Source organism: Lasiosphaeria miniovina, assembly GCF_030549165.1.
Source record: "Lasiosphaeria miniovina strain SMH2392-1A chromosome Unknown B0T26scaffold_2, whole genome shotgun sequence".
Lineage (NCBI taxonomy): Eukaryota > Fungi > Ascomycota > Sordariomycetes > Sordariales > Lasiosphaeriaceae > Lasiosphaeria > Lasiosphaeria miniovina.
The window spans coordinates 4,491,466-4,504,318 of NW_026848221.1; the positions used below are offsets into that span (position 1 = coordinate 4,491,466).

Sequence of the window (12,853 nt, forward strand, 5' to 3'; positions counted from 1 at the left end):
ATTCGCTATCGTCTACATTTTCTGCAACCAAGAAACATTGGTTATAATATAACTTTGATATTTGTTGTTACGTCTTTGCCTAAACTCGTTAGCGGCATGTTTGCGCGCTGGGTTGAAGTTCTAGGATTCGAGATTTTGGCAGAGGTGTCGAATGGCGAGACGAGACACTCGCTCTCCTCCGCACTCAGTGCTACTATAGCTGCCCCACACTTATAGGTGCGAGTGTCTAAAAATAAAGTACATACCTCCCGATACCCACAATTACCTGGTAACGTACATACAAGCAGTTTTGGGTGGAAATGACTGCGCTAGCTCAAGCCCTGGAATGGAAGCGGACATGTAGCGTACTATTCTTAACTCGGGCGATGCTCTCTAGCTTCTCCCTCTCCAGCCTGGAAAAGACGGGACTGGAATTTTCAAGGCACGCTGTAATATGGTTGTGTTTCGGGGAGCTATTTCCGGACTACACCGGTGAACCGTTAATAGGTAAGGTAACCTAGTTGAGGTTTGCCTGCCGCGAGCCTGAGACGTCCAGGTTGGTGTTATTGGTTCTTCTCAGAGATGGAATTGATTCAGGTCGCCCGTAGTCGTGGGTTGACAAACGCTCACTTCCTTGAGTGCCTGCACTGTCGGTACCTTGCGCTAGCCTTTCCCCCACTCCGCAACCCCACCAATAACGGCGAGCAAAGGAATTGATTACTCGGCATGAGCCGGAGACTAGGTTTCTTTGACTTCGCGAATCCAATCCAAAATCGAAGGGAGGGCCTGCTGCCGACGCCCACGTGCATCACACCAGCATGTCGAGTCTACATGCGCTGCCCGAGTAGCCGACGCCCCGCACGCCCCGAAAGGAGGGAAGAGGCAGAAAAAGAAAAGGAGAGAGAACCAAAACAACGAACGGATCGATCGAATTGACCGCCGCCAATCGATGCCGCAACCATGGACCGACGCCCAAGAGCAGGCTTGCCTGCGGCCGTGGCACAATGGATCAAGTTCCTCTCCAACGCCCATACCCGACGACTAGATGCCGAAGACTTTGCATCGTTCGCGCCCATCCTCTCCTCAAAGCACCCCCTGCCTCGCGCGCTTGTCGCCGAGCTGCTCCTCCGCCCGACCAAGGGCAACCAAGACCTGCTGGATCCGCGCGTGCCACAGTACCTCGAGGCACTCCTGAAGCTCAAGCTCGTCGACGCGCCCTCGGTCCTGAGGGCCCTCTACAAATTCTCGACGGCGCATTCGAAAGCGCACCCTGCCCCGGCAGAGGCGAATGGCGCCGGCAACGGCAACCCAAGGGGCCACGGCTCTGAGCAGCAACAACAACAAAGGAGCCAAAAGGTCTTGCGGTGGCGGAGCTCATATTCCTCCGAGGAGGTCATCTTCTGGCGCCTCGCAAAACACATCTCGGCTGTCAAGGCCATCAAGACGGGCAGAGATGCCGTCGAGCTACTCACGGTCCTGGCCAAGTGGATGACGCTCTTCGCCGACGCCGCCGCCGCCTACTCGCGCGACGTTTACAGGACCATGCACAGCCTGCGGGCTAAGGATGAGATGGAGAACTCGCGCGCCGCCTTTAATCTTCTTATTCTCGGCGTGTTTGAGACAGAAACCGTTCTCTCTGTGCTCGGCCGACAAGAGGCTAAAGGTGAGAAGAAGACGGAAGCGGCGGGCTCATGCTAGCGAACCTTTGCAGTTGACTTCACTGTCCTGTCTCTGGCTAGCCATTAATGATTTAGCCCTGTTGAACTGCTGGTGAAGAAAATGTCAGACTAATCATGCTGGGCAGAACTTCGCAAACAGCTGTCGGACAGCCTGGATATCTATGTTCCGTCTCTCATGCAGGCACCATCTGAGATAGCGAGCCGCATAGAGCACTTCCGATCGCAGACTCTCGCCAGCTTCGACCCGACGGACAAGAAAGACACGGCGATATCTGAAATAAACAGGTACATGGACAACCTGATCGGCTTGGACAGCTTCCAGGTTCCAGAGATACAACTAGACAACTCGCGCGCCGGCCTATACATTTACCTTAACGCTGCGGTTAGGCGCCCGATGGGACACGTCCACATCCTGTCGCGGTCTGAATGCTGACGGCTTGTAGCTTGTGGGGCGGCCACTCGTCGATGACACGGCACTATTCACGTACATGCACAACAGGTACCAGGTACGATCTCTCGCAGCCTTGGTTCGGTTCGTGGCGTGATGCTGACCCAGAATTCAGGGCGACCTCAACACGATGGCCATACAGCTTATCCTTGCATCCTTTGACGTTCTTGCCAACGCCGTCTTCCGCGGCGAGGGAGCAAAGAAGGGCCACCTGCTCAAGTCGTATCTGGTCAACAAAGTGCCGCTGATCCTACGGTCTCTCGCCGCTTCTTCGACCATGTATTCCTTCAATGCCGAGCTGTGCATTTCGCAAGCGCTGGGGCAGGTCGACACCAATGTCTTCCCAACACTGTCGGGCTTGTTTGACATGCACAATTCTGGCTCGGGCCCGTCGTTTCAAGACTCGGTCCGGCAGGATTTCTGCTTCGCGTGCCAGCTCCATGGCCTGCTCTCTCCAAATGCCACCGAGAATCTTCTCGGAGACATCACCTACCAGTCTCTGCCGGATGAGGGCCGCTACATCAAAGAGACACTCGTCGAAGCCTGTCTTGAAGACCTAGACAGAACGCAAAAACTGATTAGGGAGCTGGACGAAGTGAACGGAAACGTTGGTGCTGCGGCCCAGGCCATAACCGAGGTATGCGACTCTTTCCCACCACCCAGCCCATTGATACTAACATGGAGACTGCAGGTGATTCGTAGTCTCTGTCGCAACAAGGACACAATGACTCTCAAACAAGTTTGCAGCCAGCTCGCCAGTAAGCCCGTGTCTCTGGACATTCTGCTTCTTTTCGAGAAACCGGAGAGGGTCCTTCACCCGTTGTGCGAAATCCTGGACAACTGGAGTGGGTATGATGAGGACCAAGGGGAATACCAGCCCGTCTACGAGGAGTTTGGGTCCATTCTCCTGCTCCTGCTGGCATTCACATACCGGTACAGCTTCACCCTTGCCGACTTGGGCATCCGCTCGGCCGATTCGTTCATGGGAAAGCTGCTGAGTAGAGGGCAACTCTGCCGGCCCTTGGAAGATCTCAGCGAGCAGGAGAAGTCACACATGAATGGATGGATTCACGGACTCTTTGACAGCGAGGCCGGCGGCTTGGGAGATGAGTTGATGGCTTCGTGCCCACCGCAAGACTTTTATCTGCTCATGCCTACGTTATTTCACCACATCGTACTGGCGCTGAGTACCGGATACCTCACCGAAGAGATGCTGAAAGGGGGTCTCGAGTGTAAGTCTTCCCTCCCCGCACTATTTTGGGAACCGGTTCTAACGGCAAATTAGACTTGGTCGACGTGCTCCTCCTGCCATCGCTGGTCCCCGCCCTCTCGTTCCTGTCAAATCGCCTTTGGGCCGATGAACCCCAGGGGCAACGCGCCATTATCAAGATCCTCCAGCTTATCTTGGTGCCGCACTCCATTTCAAATGAGGCATCGGCCTTGCTCTCTTCGGTTCTCAATATTGTGGCAAAGCCTCTTGAGCACGCATTGCGCTCCTACCAACGGCAGGACCCAAAGTCTCCGGAAGTGGAGCCTCTGCTAAGGGCCCTGAAGGATAATCTCCCAGTATCCAGGCGAACGGGGGGGGCCGACCACAGCGAACTCGAGCAGTGGACGGCTACAATCATCGGGCCAAAGGAAATCGGCGGTCTTTCGGCAGCCGTCAGGCAAGCGGTGCAAGGCTTGATCCAGTGGGCACAGCAGAGCTCGCTCAACGGGTTGATACCAACCACCACATATTGTCACCAACAGACGCTAGTAGCCATCCAGATGCTCGGCGCCAAACACGTCCTCTGGATCCTCCTGGAAGAGCTAAAAGCCTTCACGGAGGCAGGCAATGCGCCTGTGGCCTACGACGTGGTCACGGCCATTGTGTGTGCGCCAGACGTCAAAAACGACGCCTCGACGGCAGCGGCGGCCACGGCGGTGCCGGATGAGACGGGCGCGTTTCCGGCCCCGCTGCAACGGCGGCTCACGCTCCGGGAAGCGCTGAAGGCGGAGGCGGACGACTGGAAGAAGATACAGAAGAGTAACGAGGCGATGGCGGAGACGGTGGTACGGCTCTACCGGCGCGTCGAGGCGCAGATGGCGCTCCCGCCTCCGCCGGCGGCCATCTTGCAGCCCGAGCTTGGGTCGCTCGGTGGCGACGAGCTCGACGAGGCCGCTATGACGGCCGCCGTCGCTACCATGGTCGACTCGTCGGTCGACGCAATGACCATCGACACGACGGGTCTAGGCTCGGGGGTCGATTTGGGGGACCTTGGGCTGAATAGTGGGGCGAACTCGGCCGTTGGCGGGCTGGACATGAGCAACGACGACATCTTTGGCGGGCTCACGGGCGTGACCGACTTCACTACGGATTTCTCGAGCTGGGACACGATGGAGTTGGGGTGAGTAGGGCGGTGTCGAATAGATGAGGTGCGGTGTCGGCGGGTTTAATATCGGCTGAAGGGTGAATTAAGTCTAAGTTCTAGACTCAGACTCTATGACTCCTCGAAGTGAAGAGACTCGAGCGTTTTTATTTAATTGGGACGTTGGGTAGCTCGTTGATCACGATCATATGCACAGCGCATACAAAGCATTATTCATGTATTTATTTACGTCGGCGAGGGAGGGAGGAAATCTTGCGCAGCCTGGGTACGCTCTAATAGAGGAGTGTACTTAAAACAATGTTTCTTTTTGACAGATTGTCCCTCTGTTCCGGTCATTTATGCCTATGTACAGACCAATCCCTGAATGTTTGTTAGTCGAGGACTGACTCCCCAAAGTCTGAATGGCCTCAATACCTTTCTCTTCGCCCAAATTTTTTTTTTTGCTGGAGGTAACAGGTAGCTATCCGAATCCCTTTTATTGAATCCTGCAGGCCTATCTCTCCCCAAGAAACACCTATCCAGGGCTTTTCCCAGCCGGTTCATTTACCAGTCTTTATTCTGCCCAAGTACCGCGCCAACAGACACCTATTTGGGGGTTGGATTGTATGACCTTATGTATGACGAGATGGAAATGCTCTTTTACCTACTCGGGATAATTGCATGGCGGGTATTATGATCTGGGTGACGGGTAGACAGACACATCACCAAGGGGAATATCGACGCCAGCAAGAGTGAGGTGTCCTGGTATGTGACTTGGATTCTCTCGAGTTTGGCCGAGTTTGGCCACGGCGCTTCTGCGAGTGGGAGACGGGATTTTACACCGCGGCCAGACGACGCAGTGGTTGCCTGCCTTCTGGCTTCTTTGTACGAGGCATGTTTCTCCACGAAGCTGTGCCGCAGGACTGCCGCTGCGAGGACGCTAACACAAGAAACAACAGGAGGTTCAGAAAGGTTAGGTTGTGGAGAAGACGATCGTCCGCTAGGTAGGGGTGGGAGCTGGAACCTTGTTTGGAAGGGGTGGTGGCACGGTGCGGGGAACTGGAACTGGGGACAACCAACCGGGAGGAAGTGTTGCATACGGCTGAGCTGAGCTGATAACTCCATTAGGATCATCATCGCGCGAATTCCATGTCAAGAGTCTCCGGAGTAATGAGTTTGAGCGTTGGGTGTTGCAGGCTTTTCTAGCCATGTTCACACTGTAGATATGGTCGGAATCTCGAAGGGTAATAAAACCCGTCACAGATTAGTATGGAGCGTAGGTTAGGTTAGGTTTGATGCCATCAACGCCGTAATCGGAAAAATACCACATTCGGTCACCGGCCGGGCACAGCCCAGCTCCACAAACTTGGATGGAACGGGATGGACGAGGCCAGCTTCACGAGCGGTTTGCTCTGTTCAATGCCAAGCCTGCCCGTCATACGCTGCCCACCCCCGCGCTTGCCCTGAAGGAGCCTAACGCGTCAATATTCACGCACTGTAGCTTCCCGGGCTGGGCTGCATGGGCCATCCATCACTTGCACCTGCCCGTCGAGGACCTGAGGGGTGGTTCTCGAAGGCTTGGACGTAGCCTGGTCAAAGTTTTCTTTCCCTCAGATTTGGGGGAGCCGGAGAGGGAATACCGTCACTAGAGGAAAAAAGAAAAAAAAAAGAGATTGGGGTGGCTGTGATAAGATAAGGTGCTGCGGGCGTCGACGCCGTCGAGGGAGTGGCTTGACCCCCTGGTCGTCTTTGCTGTCGACGATTCGCTGGCCGACACTCATAGCAGACGCCTCCCGAGGGGAGACACCCATCGCGGCCCATGGATCTCGGGCGGCAAGCCACGCCAATGGCTGGACAATGCAATCTACGAGCGACTGTTCAGCTAGGGGGGGGGTCGATTAGAGTCACTGGACTGACTGGGCTAGACTATATTCAACGCGAGGCTCGAGTGACCTGGCCTGGGAAATAAATATGGATTCCTGCTACCTGGCCCAGATCTTCGCGGTACCTTTTTTCCAACAAGTCGTGTACTAAGTACCCCCTCCCCCTTCCGCATGTGGCATGTGTTGCGGTCGCGCGCCCATGCCCGCCCGACCGACAGACGACAACGTTTTCTTTCCTTTCTCTCTTCCATACATGATATCTCTCTGCCTCTTCTTCTTGCTGCTGTGAGACGGAATCTTGTTGTTATTATCGGCACCAGCTTGACCCCGCAGAAAAGGATGAAGGGCGCCGTTGGCCTTGCGGCGCTGGGCTGCTATGCCCTCAGACTCACAAGCGCAAAGGTGCTGAAATGGAGTCCGGACCACGACGACGCCAACCGGAACCGGGCTCCGGCCCAGGCAACTCTCGGCTACATGCCCTTGATGGGCGTCTTCGCGCCCGCCCCGATGCCCACCCCGGCGCCGATCTCTCCGCAGCATCATCTCGACGCCAGGGACGCAACCGACAACACCTGCGCCTATATCAGCGGGAGCTCTGGTGAGACTCGTCTCGAGCTGAAATGAATACCTACTTTGGAAATAAACTGATTCGGTTGGCAGAATACCCCCTCTACTGCCCCGTGACGGCCCGCTGCGTCTACAACAACTTCAACTCCCACGTGGGATGCTGTCAGGACTCGTCCACCATCTGTCCCGTCTTCACAAAGTGCCTAGACAGGACCCAGAGCGCCCGCTTCACCACCGATAACGGTTTCACTGCGTGGTGCGGCCAGGCCTCGTATCCCCACTGCCTTACCCACACCTTTGCCGGCCCTAGGACCGGATACACCCTGCTGGGCTGTGGCGTTGCCGCCGGCACCGACGAAGTCCTCCAAACCGTCTTCTCCATCTCGGCCCCGTCCTCGACGACATCTCTGCCGACTACCAGCTCAAAGTCTAGCACCGGCACCGCAGACACGGCAGGCGTCACCGACAACAGCTCGCCTAACAACCAGCCCGCCTCGTCTTCGCCCTCGTCCTCGCCCCCGATCGCCGCCATCGTCGGCGGCGTCGTCGGCGGCGTTGCTGTCATCGCCGTCCTCGCCTTTTGCATCTTCCTGCTGGTCCGCCACAACAAGAAGAAGACCGCCGCTGCTACCGCTCCCCTCCCGCCGAAGGATTTCAACGGCCCCTCGGCCCAGCACATGTCGCAGCAGCCGCCCGCCGTCGGCCACTACCCTGCCTCGACCGCCGACACAGGCCACACGGGCTTCTCTCCCGTCGGCACGGGCGCCGCCGGCCACGGCTCCATGTACGACCAGGGCGTCAGCCCCCCCGCCAGCCCGCCGCCGGCCTCCCATAACAGCCCCTCACCCTCGGGATACCCGCTCCCGCAGACCACGCCACCGCCCAGTAGCTTCGCCAGCGCCGCTGCCGCCTACAACCACTCGCCGCCCCCGACACAGTACCAGAACACCCCGCCGTCCGCATACTCCTCCACCGGCTATCCCACCCCGGGCTCGGCCGCTCACCCAGGCCCCTACCCCCCACATCAGCCGGGAGCCTATCCCCCTCAGCAGGGAGCCTATCCCCCACAACAGCCGGAAGTCTATCCTATACAAGGAGGAGGCTATCCCGCTCAGCCACAGCAGCAGTACCAGGCATACGTGCCGCCGCCACACCAGCAGTTACACCACCCGCCGCAGCCGCCGCCGCAGCCGCAGACGTACTCTGAGCTGCCGACAGAGCGGGGAGACGGCGAAGTGCGCGAGCTGCAGGGCTGATTTGGTTTCATCCACCACCTTTTCCTTTCCATTTTTAGGGGAGCATATGGAGTTTGAGTCATTTCGTCATTTGTTATTATGCTGCCACTTTGGGGGGTTTTTAACAGCCTACCTAGGTAGTTTGCTTCCTTGCTTGTCTGCTTTCTTCATTGCTTGCTTGTTGTTTAATACCCCGTCTGTCTGTCTGTTTACACATACTCCCACATGTCTGCACATACATACTTATATACACACATGTGTGCTATTTACTACCTAGGTACACATATTGTTCATACGTTTCATATCTAGGACGGTGTCTGATAGGATGGAATCGGGTTCGGCATGGTAGGAACCACAGTTGTAGTAAGGGTTGGGGGTATTAGGGTTATAAACCAGAGCAAAACTGATCTGAGCCAATCCGCAAGTCCGAGGCTCATGGAAGTAAGTGACCACCTACCGACCCAGTTCAGGTCATGGGGGGGGGGGGGTGGGGGGGGTTTGGGAGAGAGTGGTGTTTTGTGTTGTTTCTGTTCCTTTTTGAACACCCTCGTCCCCGTCTCGTGTGCAATAAACATGGTAAAAGTGAACAGTAAAGGTTTCGTTGTCAATGAGCAATCGTGAGCAGTTTTTCTCCTTTCTCTTCTTCCTCTTTCTCTTCGGTTATGAAAAGGGGAGGCAGTACAGACAACGGTCATCGCACAGAACAGAACAGCAGAACAGACGGTAAAATACCCGAGCATATCACGTCGTAAATCGTGCCGTTTGAGTTTCCGTGTTTGATTAGGAGGTAAAAGCGGCAATATGGTTCGACAAAAATAGGGGGGGAAAGCGGGTGTTACAGCGACGGAAGTTGTGAGACACGCCGAGTCGCACATACGGGAAGGGAAAAAAGGGGCGGCTCCACGTATAAATATTGACAACCCGCCGGGGGCGTAAGCCGAGTGGCATCGCCCCTGAAGGCACCCCCTCACATCGTTAATGTTCAATAAAAAAGTAAGCAAAGCAGCGCCCGCATTTCCCTGCCTCATTGCTCGGCCAATGCGATATTTATCTGCCAAGCCAAGCCCGCCGTCGTTCAGAGTTTGCTCCCCTGCGGCTTCCTCCGCCACTTGGCGTAGGGGTGGTCGTCGGCCGCCGACTCGGGGACGAGGTGGTCGACGGCACGCGTGTTTAGGAGGCCCGGGTGTAGCTCATCGAGGCTGGTGACGCCGCACAGGCGCATCGTGGTTTCGAGCTCCTCATTGAGTACTTTTTGCCACGTTAATCAATTATTCCCCCCATACCCGCAGAGACACAGACATGACAGGCAAGACTCACTCTCAATGTACCGCCGGACACCCTCCTCGCCGTAGTTCAGGCCATACAGGACGCCCCTGCCGACACCCACAGCCGTCGCGCCGAGGCACAGGGCCTTGAACACGTCGGTGCCGCGCGCGACGCCGCCGTCGACAAAGACCTGCACGCGGTCGAAGACGTGCGGGCAGCAGCGCTGCAGCTCGAGCAGAACTAAAATGGTCGCGGGCGCCGTGTCGAGGCTGCGGCCGCCGTGGTTAGACACGAAGATGGCGTCGACGCCGGCATCGACGGCGCGCACCGCGTCCGCCGCCGTCTGCACGCCCTTGAGCGCGACCGGCGTGCCGGGCGGCAGACAGCGCCGCAGCCAGGCCAAGTCCGCCCACGCCACGCTCGCGTCGACGTACTGTCCCATGATGCGGCCCAGCCCGCCGCCGCCGCCGTCGTTGCCGGCCCGCGTGCCCGCCATCGGCGCCCGCACGCTCTCGTCGGCGCGCACGCGCTCGTCCGCCTCGCGCTTGCCCATGACCGGCGCGTCCACCGTCAGGAACACGCCCCCAACACAGCCGAGTGCCGCGGCGGCTGCGAGCAGGCGCTCCGACTTCGCCCGGTCCTTGTCGACGTAGAGCTGGAAGAAGATGGGGATCATGTCTCCACCACTGTCTGAGCCCGCCGCCGGTGCCGGGGTGCTGCTGCTGCGGATGGCGTCGACGATGTCGCCCAGCGGGAAGCTCGCGCTGGTGCTGACGACCTGCGCGATGCCGAGCGCCTGGCAGGCGCGGCCGAGCGCGCACTCGCCGTCCGGGTGCACAAGGGTGCCCAACGAGGTCGGCGAGCAGAAGATGGGCGAGCGGACGTGCCTGCCGAGCATCGACGTGCCGAGGTCGACGGGACCTGAGACATCGCGCAGCACGCGGGGCCGCAGCCCGATCGCGGCGTAGGCGGTCGTGTTGGCGCGGTGAGTGAGGCAGTCGGTTGCCGCCGACGAGATAAATGCATAGGTTTTGGCGGGGAACGCGGATGCGGCGGCGGCGAAGTCGTGCGAGGATATCAGCGTGTGGAGAGGTGGTTTCAGGGGCCCTGGGGGGGGAGGTGGAGGTGGCGACGCAACACGATTTGGAGACTCGGGCATGGCAGTGTCTTTGAGCTTATGGGCTGACGGCGGCTTGGGTGCCATGGCAGCAACGTTGGAGAACAGCGATACAAGTCAATGGAAAGAGTCAAATCAGCAGCTGCTACAACGAGATATAGGTAAAAGCTCGGTGAAATTTATATCCAAAGTAAGACAAAAGAAGTTCAAAATATTCTGATTGGCGGCACCCGTCGACATTGCGACACTAACTCGGATGTCGATGTCGGTCTTCGGCGGGGAGCTCACGGCAGCCGGCAAACTCGGACGGGATTCGACCGAGCCGAGCAGCAGCGCTTTCGCTAAGAATGCCGCCCTAAGCGGGCCGGACAATGAAGCAAAGTCAAGCCACCGCGACGTCAATACCCTCCACCAACCCAGTCAAATGACACACAAGCTGCTCAAACTACCCCCCAAGAGCCTTCTGAATCAGCGTCTGGGCTCTGCCGCTGAGCTGCATCTGCAGGGCGAGGGCGTGGCCGGCGGGGCTCATCTTGGCCCACGTCTTCTGGAGGATGGCGACGATCTTGTCCTCGTCCATCTCTGGCTTGCTCTCGAAGGCGTCGAACTGGTCATCAAGAAAAACGAGGCAGGCCACGTCCTCGAGGACCTGCGTCTCGTCGTCGTCGCGCAGGTTCTCCTTGCGCACCAGGGCCGCAACGCGGTCGATGTCGTGCGCGGCCAGCGGCGGGTCGACGGCCGGCGACGCCAGCAGCTCGGCTACCTGCGCTGCCGCCTGCGACTTGAGCTTGGCCCGCCACGTCAGGTAGCCCGGCCGCGTCATGGGATAGCTACTCCGCGGGATCTCCCATCTGTGGAGCGCGGGCAGACGCGGATGAGGCGGGCCCGGCTTGTCAGGTCATCAATTGATACAATGAAGTAATTTCCCTTGTCAAAAAAGTCAAAAGACGAAAGAGCGCAGTAAGTTCAAGCAAATAAGCACCCGACCCAGAGCTTCCTCTTTTGGGTTTGGGCTGGCACTGCTTATGCAGGTAAGGTATATAATGAAAAGAGAAACCGCAGACTGAGAGGGAAGGAACGAACGGACCGTCGAAAATGCTGCGCACGGCAGGCAAGCTGCAAGGTCGGCGAAGCCTCTGGGCTGCGCGCCGCGAGCCAGCGCGTCATTTTCTGCGCATAGTGAAGCTCGTACGGGACAGGGCTGCTCTTTCCCTCGATCGTCTTGGGATCGCAAGAGTGCGCCTCGTCGATGAGCTGCGAGGCCGTGGCGTAGTTTCCCACAAGAGGTTCCATGTTTCTTTTCCGATTAATTCTCGAGTTCGCGTCTTTTTTATCTCCCAAGGTCTTTCGGTCCGACTCGATAGTAGCTCATGGGTTGGTTGCTTGCGAGTTCGGCCGTGATCTGCTGCTGTGTTCCCCTTTCTCAAAGGGACTTGATGACTCAGCGACAAGTCCTTTTTGTGGCCCCTTCCGTTCCCCCTAGCAACATCATCCAGTCCGTCACCCCTGGCGTTTGGATTTGAGGCTCTGCACGCTCCAACGTCAAGTCATTAGACAGCACCAAGACAAAGTGAGGATAATCAAGTTTTGCATCAGGTTGCCATTACGTCTTGTTTTCGGTCATGTTCGCATAACCTCCTTGTCTTGGGCTCTCTCTCCCCTTTCTTTTGTATTCCTGCTTTCATTTCCGCTCAACTTCATTATTGCCGTCCAAACATTAGATTTTACTCACTATTTTTTGTATCGTTGAATGTATGTACCTACATGTTGACATGATGATTGTTTATTGTACGGCTGCTCGATTGTTCTGTTCTGCCGGAAATGATGCGCTTGAAAGAAACGAATGTGGTGAGAACTCGCCTAGCATCGATAGCTGTTACAGAACGTCTCTTTCATTTCCGGTAGTCTGCCTAGACGTACTATTACTATTTTATATGACCAACACTCGTGAACGGTGCAGCCAAAACAAATGTCAGTCGCAGGTAAACTACTGCTAAAATGCGGCATCAGCTCGGGCAGCGAGGCATCTTACGGGCAATTGCGTAGGGAAGGGGAGCTTGGTAAGATACAGGCGTATGTAATTCGTTGCGGTCGGTACTGGTCATCCTCGGAGTGGTGTACATACAGACTACATTTGACTGCTGTGTGGTTTCGCTGGCGGAAGGAAGGTGCACTTCCTCACCTCGCCCTCAAAACCCGGGCTCTTTCCTCTTTCCTTTCTCGCTTCTGTCCGCTTACTCCAAAAACCTCCACACCCTGACACAGTCGCGCTTCTTCTTCCCCTCCTTTCGCAGATCGAAAGGCGAGTTAAACAGGCCCTTGGCTTCT

The 12,853-nt window shown here is 57.0% G+C and overlaps 4 protein-coding genes across 4 annotated transcripts; 2 read left to right on the forward strand and 2 right to left on the reverse strand.

Moving 5' to 3' along the window:
- Positions 1–720: 720 nt before the first annotated feature.
- On the forward strand, positions 721–4,897 carry B0T26DRAFT_157064 (mediator complex subunit Med5). Its single transcript, XM_060433487.1, has 6 exons — positions 721–1,642; positions 1,784–2,040; positions 2,102–2,164; positions 2,222–2,743; positions 2,798–3,338; positions 3,392–4,897. Exons 1-6 carry the CDS (start codon positions 940–942, stop codon positions 4,498–4,500), a joined length of 3,195 nt encoding a protein of 1,064 aa, XP_060300928.1. The 5' UTR covers positions 721–939; the 3' UTR covers positions 4,501–4,897.
- A 1,782-nt stretch (positions 4,898–6,679) lies between these two features.
- On the forward strand, positions 6,680–8,163 carry B0T26DRAFT_672666 (uncharacterized protein; the record flags this gene model as incomplete). The annotated part of the gene is made up of 2 exons (XM_060439488.1): positions 6,680–6,938; positions 7,001–8,163. The coding sequence occupies 2 exons, from the start codon at positions 6,680–6,682 to the stop codon at positions 8,161–8,163; spliced, it is 1,422 nt and encodes a 473-aa protein (XP_060300929.1).
- A 1,054-nt stretch (positions 8,164–9,217) lies between these two features.
- Positions 9,218–10,567, reverse strand: B0T26DRAFT_638259 (FMN-dependent dehydrogenase; the record flags this gene model as incomplete). Its single annotated transcript, XM_060437019.1, has 2 exons — positions 9,218–9,390; positions 9,460–10,567. 2 exons carry the CDS (start codon positions 10,565–10,567, stop codon positions 9,218–9,220), a joined length of 1,281 nt encoding a protein of 426 aa, XP_060300930.1.
- Positions 10,568–10,687: 120 nt separating this feature from the next.
- B0T26DRAFT_696739 (uncharacterized protein) lies at positions 10,688–11,948 on the reverse strand. Its single transcript, XM_060441358.1, has 2 exons — positions 11,613–11,948; positions 10,688–11,376 (listed from the first exon to the last, which is right to left on the reverse strand). The coding sequence occupies exons 1-2, from the start codon at positions 11,816–11,818 to the stop codon at positions 10,971–10,973; spliced, it is 612 nt and encodes a 203-aa protein (XP_060300931.1). The 5' UTR covers positions 11,819–11,948; the 3' UTR covers positions 10,688–10,970.
- Between the last annotated feature and the right edge of the window lie 905 nt (positions 11,949–12,853).

What these genes read in the sequence shown, in the direction of transcription:
- B0T26DRAFT_157064 (XM_060433487.1), top strand. Translation starts at nt 940, where the DNA reads ATGGACCGACGCCCAAGAGCAGGCTTGCCTGCGGCCGTGGCACAATGG. An exon ending in CGGCCGACAAGAGGCTAAAG is followed by an intron (nt 1,643 to 1,783) that starts GTGAGAAGAAGA and finishes CATGCTGGGCAG; the next exon opens with AACTTCGCAAACAGCTGTCG. An exon ending in GCTGAAAGGGGGTCTCGAGT is followed by an intron (nt 3,339 to 3,391) that starts GTAAGTCTTCCC and finishes ACGGCAAATTAG; the next exon opens with ACTTGGTCGACGTGCTCCTC.
- B0T26DRAFT_696739 (XM_060441358.1), bottom strand. Translation starts at nt 11,818, where the DNA reads ATGGAACCTCTTGTGGGAAACTACGCCACGGCCTCGCAGCTCATCGAC. An exon ending in CGTGCGCAGCATTTTCGACG is followed by an intron (nt 11,377 to 11,612) that starts GTCCGTTCGTTC and finishes CGCGCTCCACAG; the next exon opens with ATGGGAGATCCCGCGGAGTA.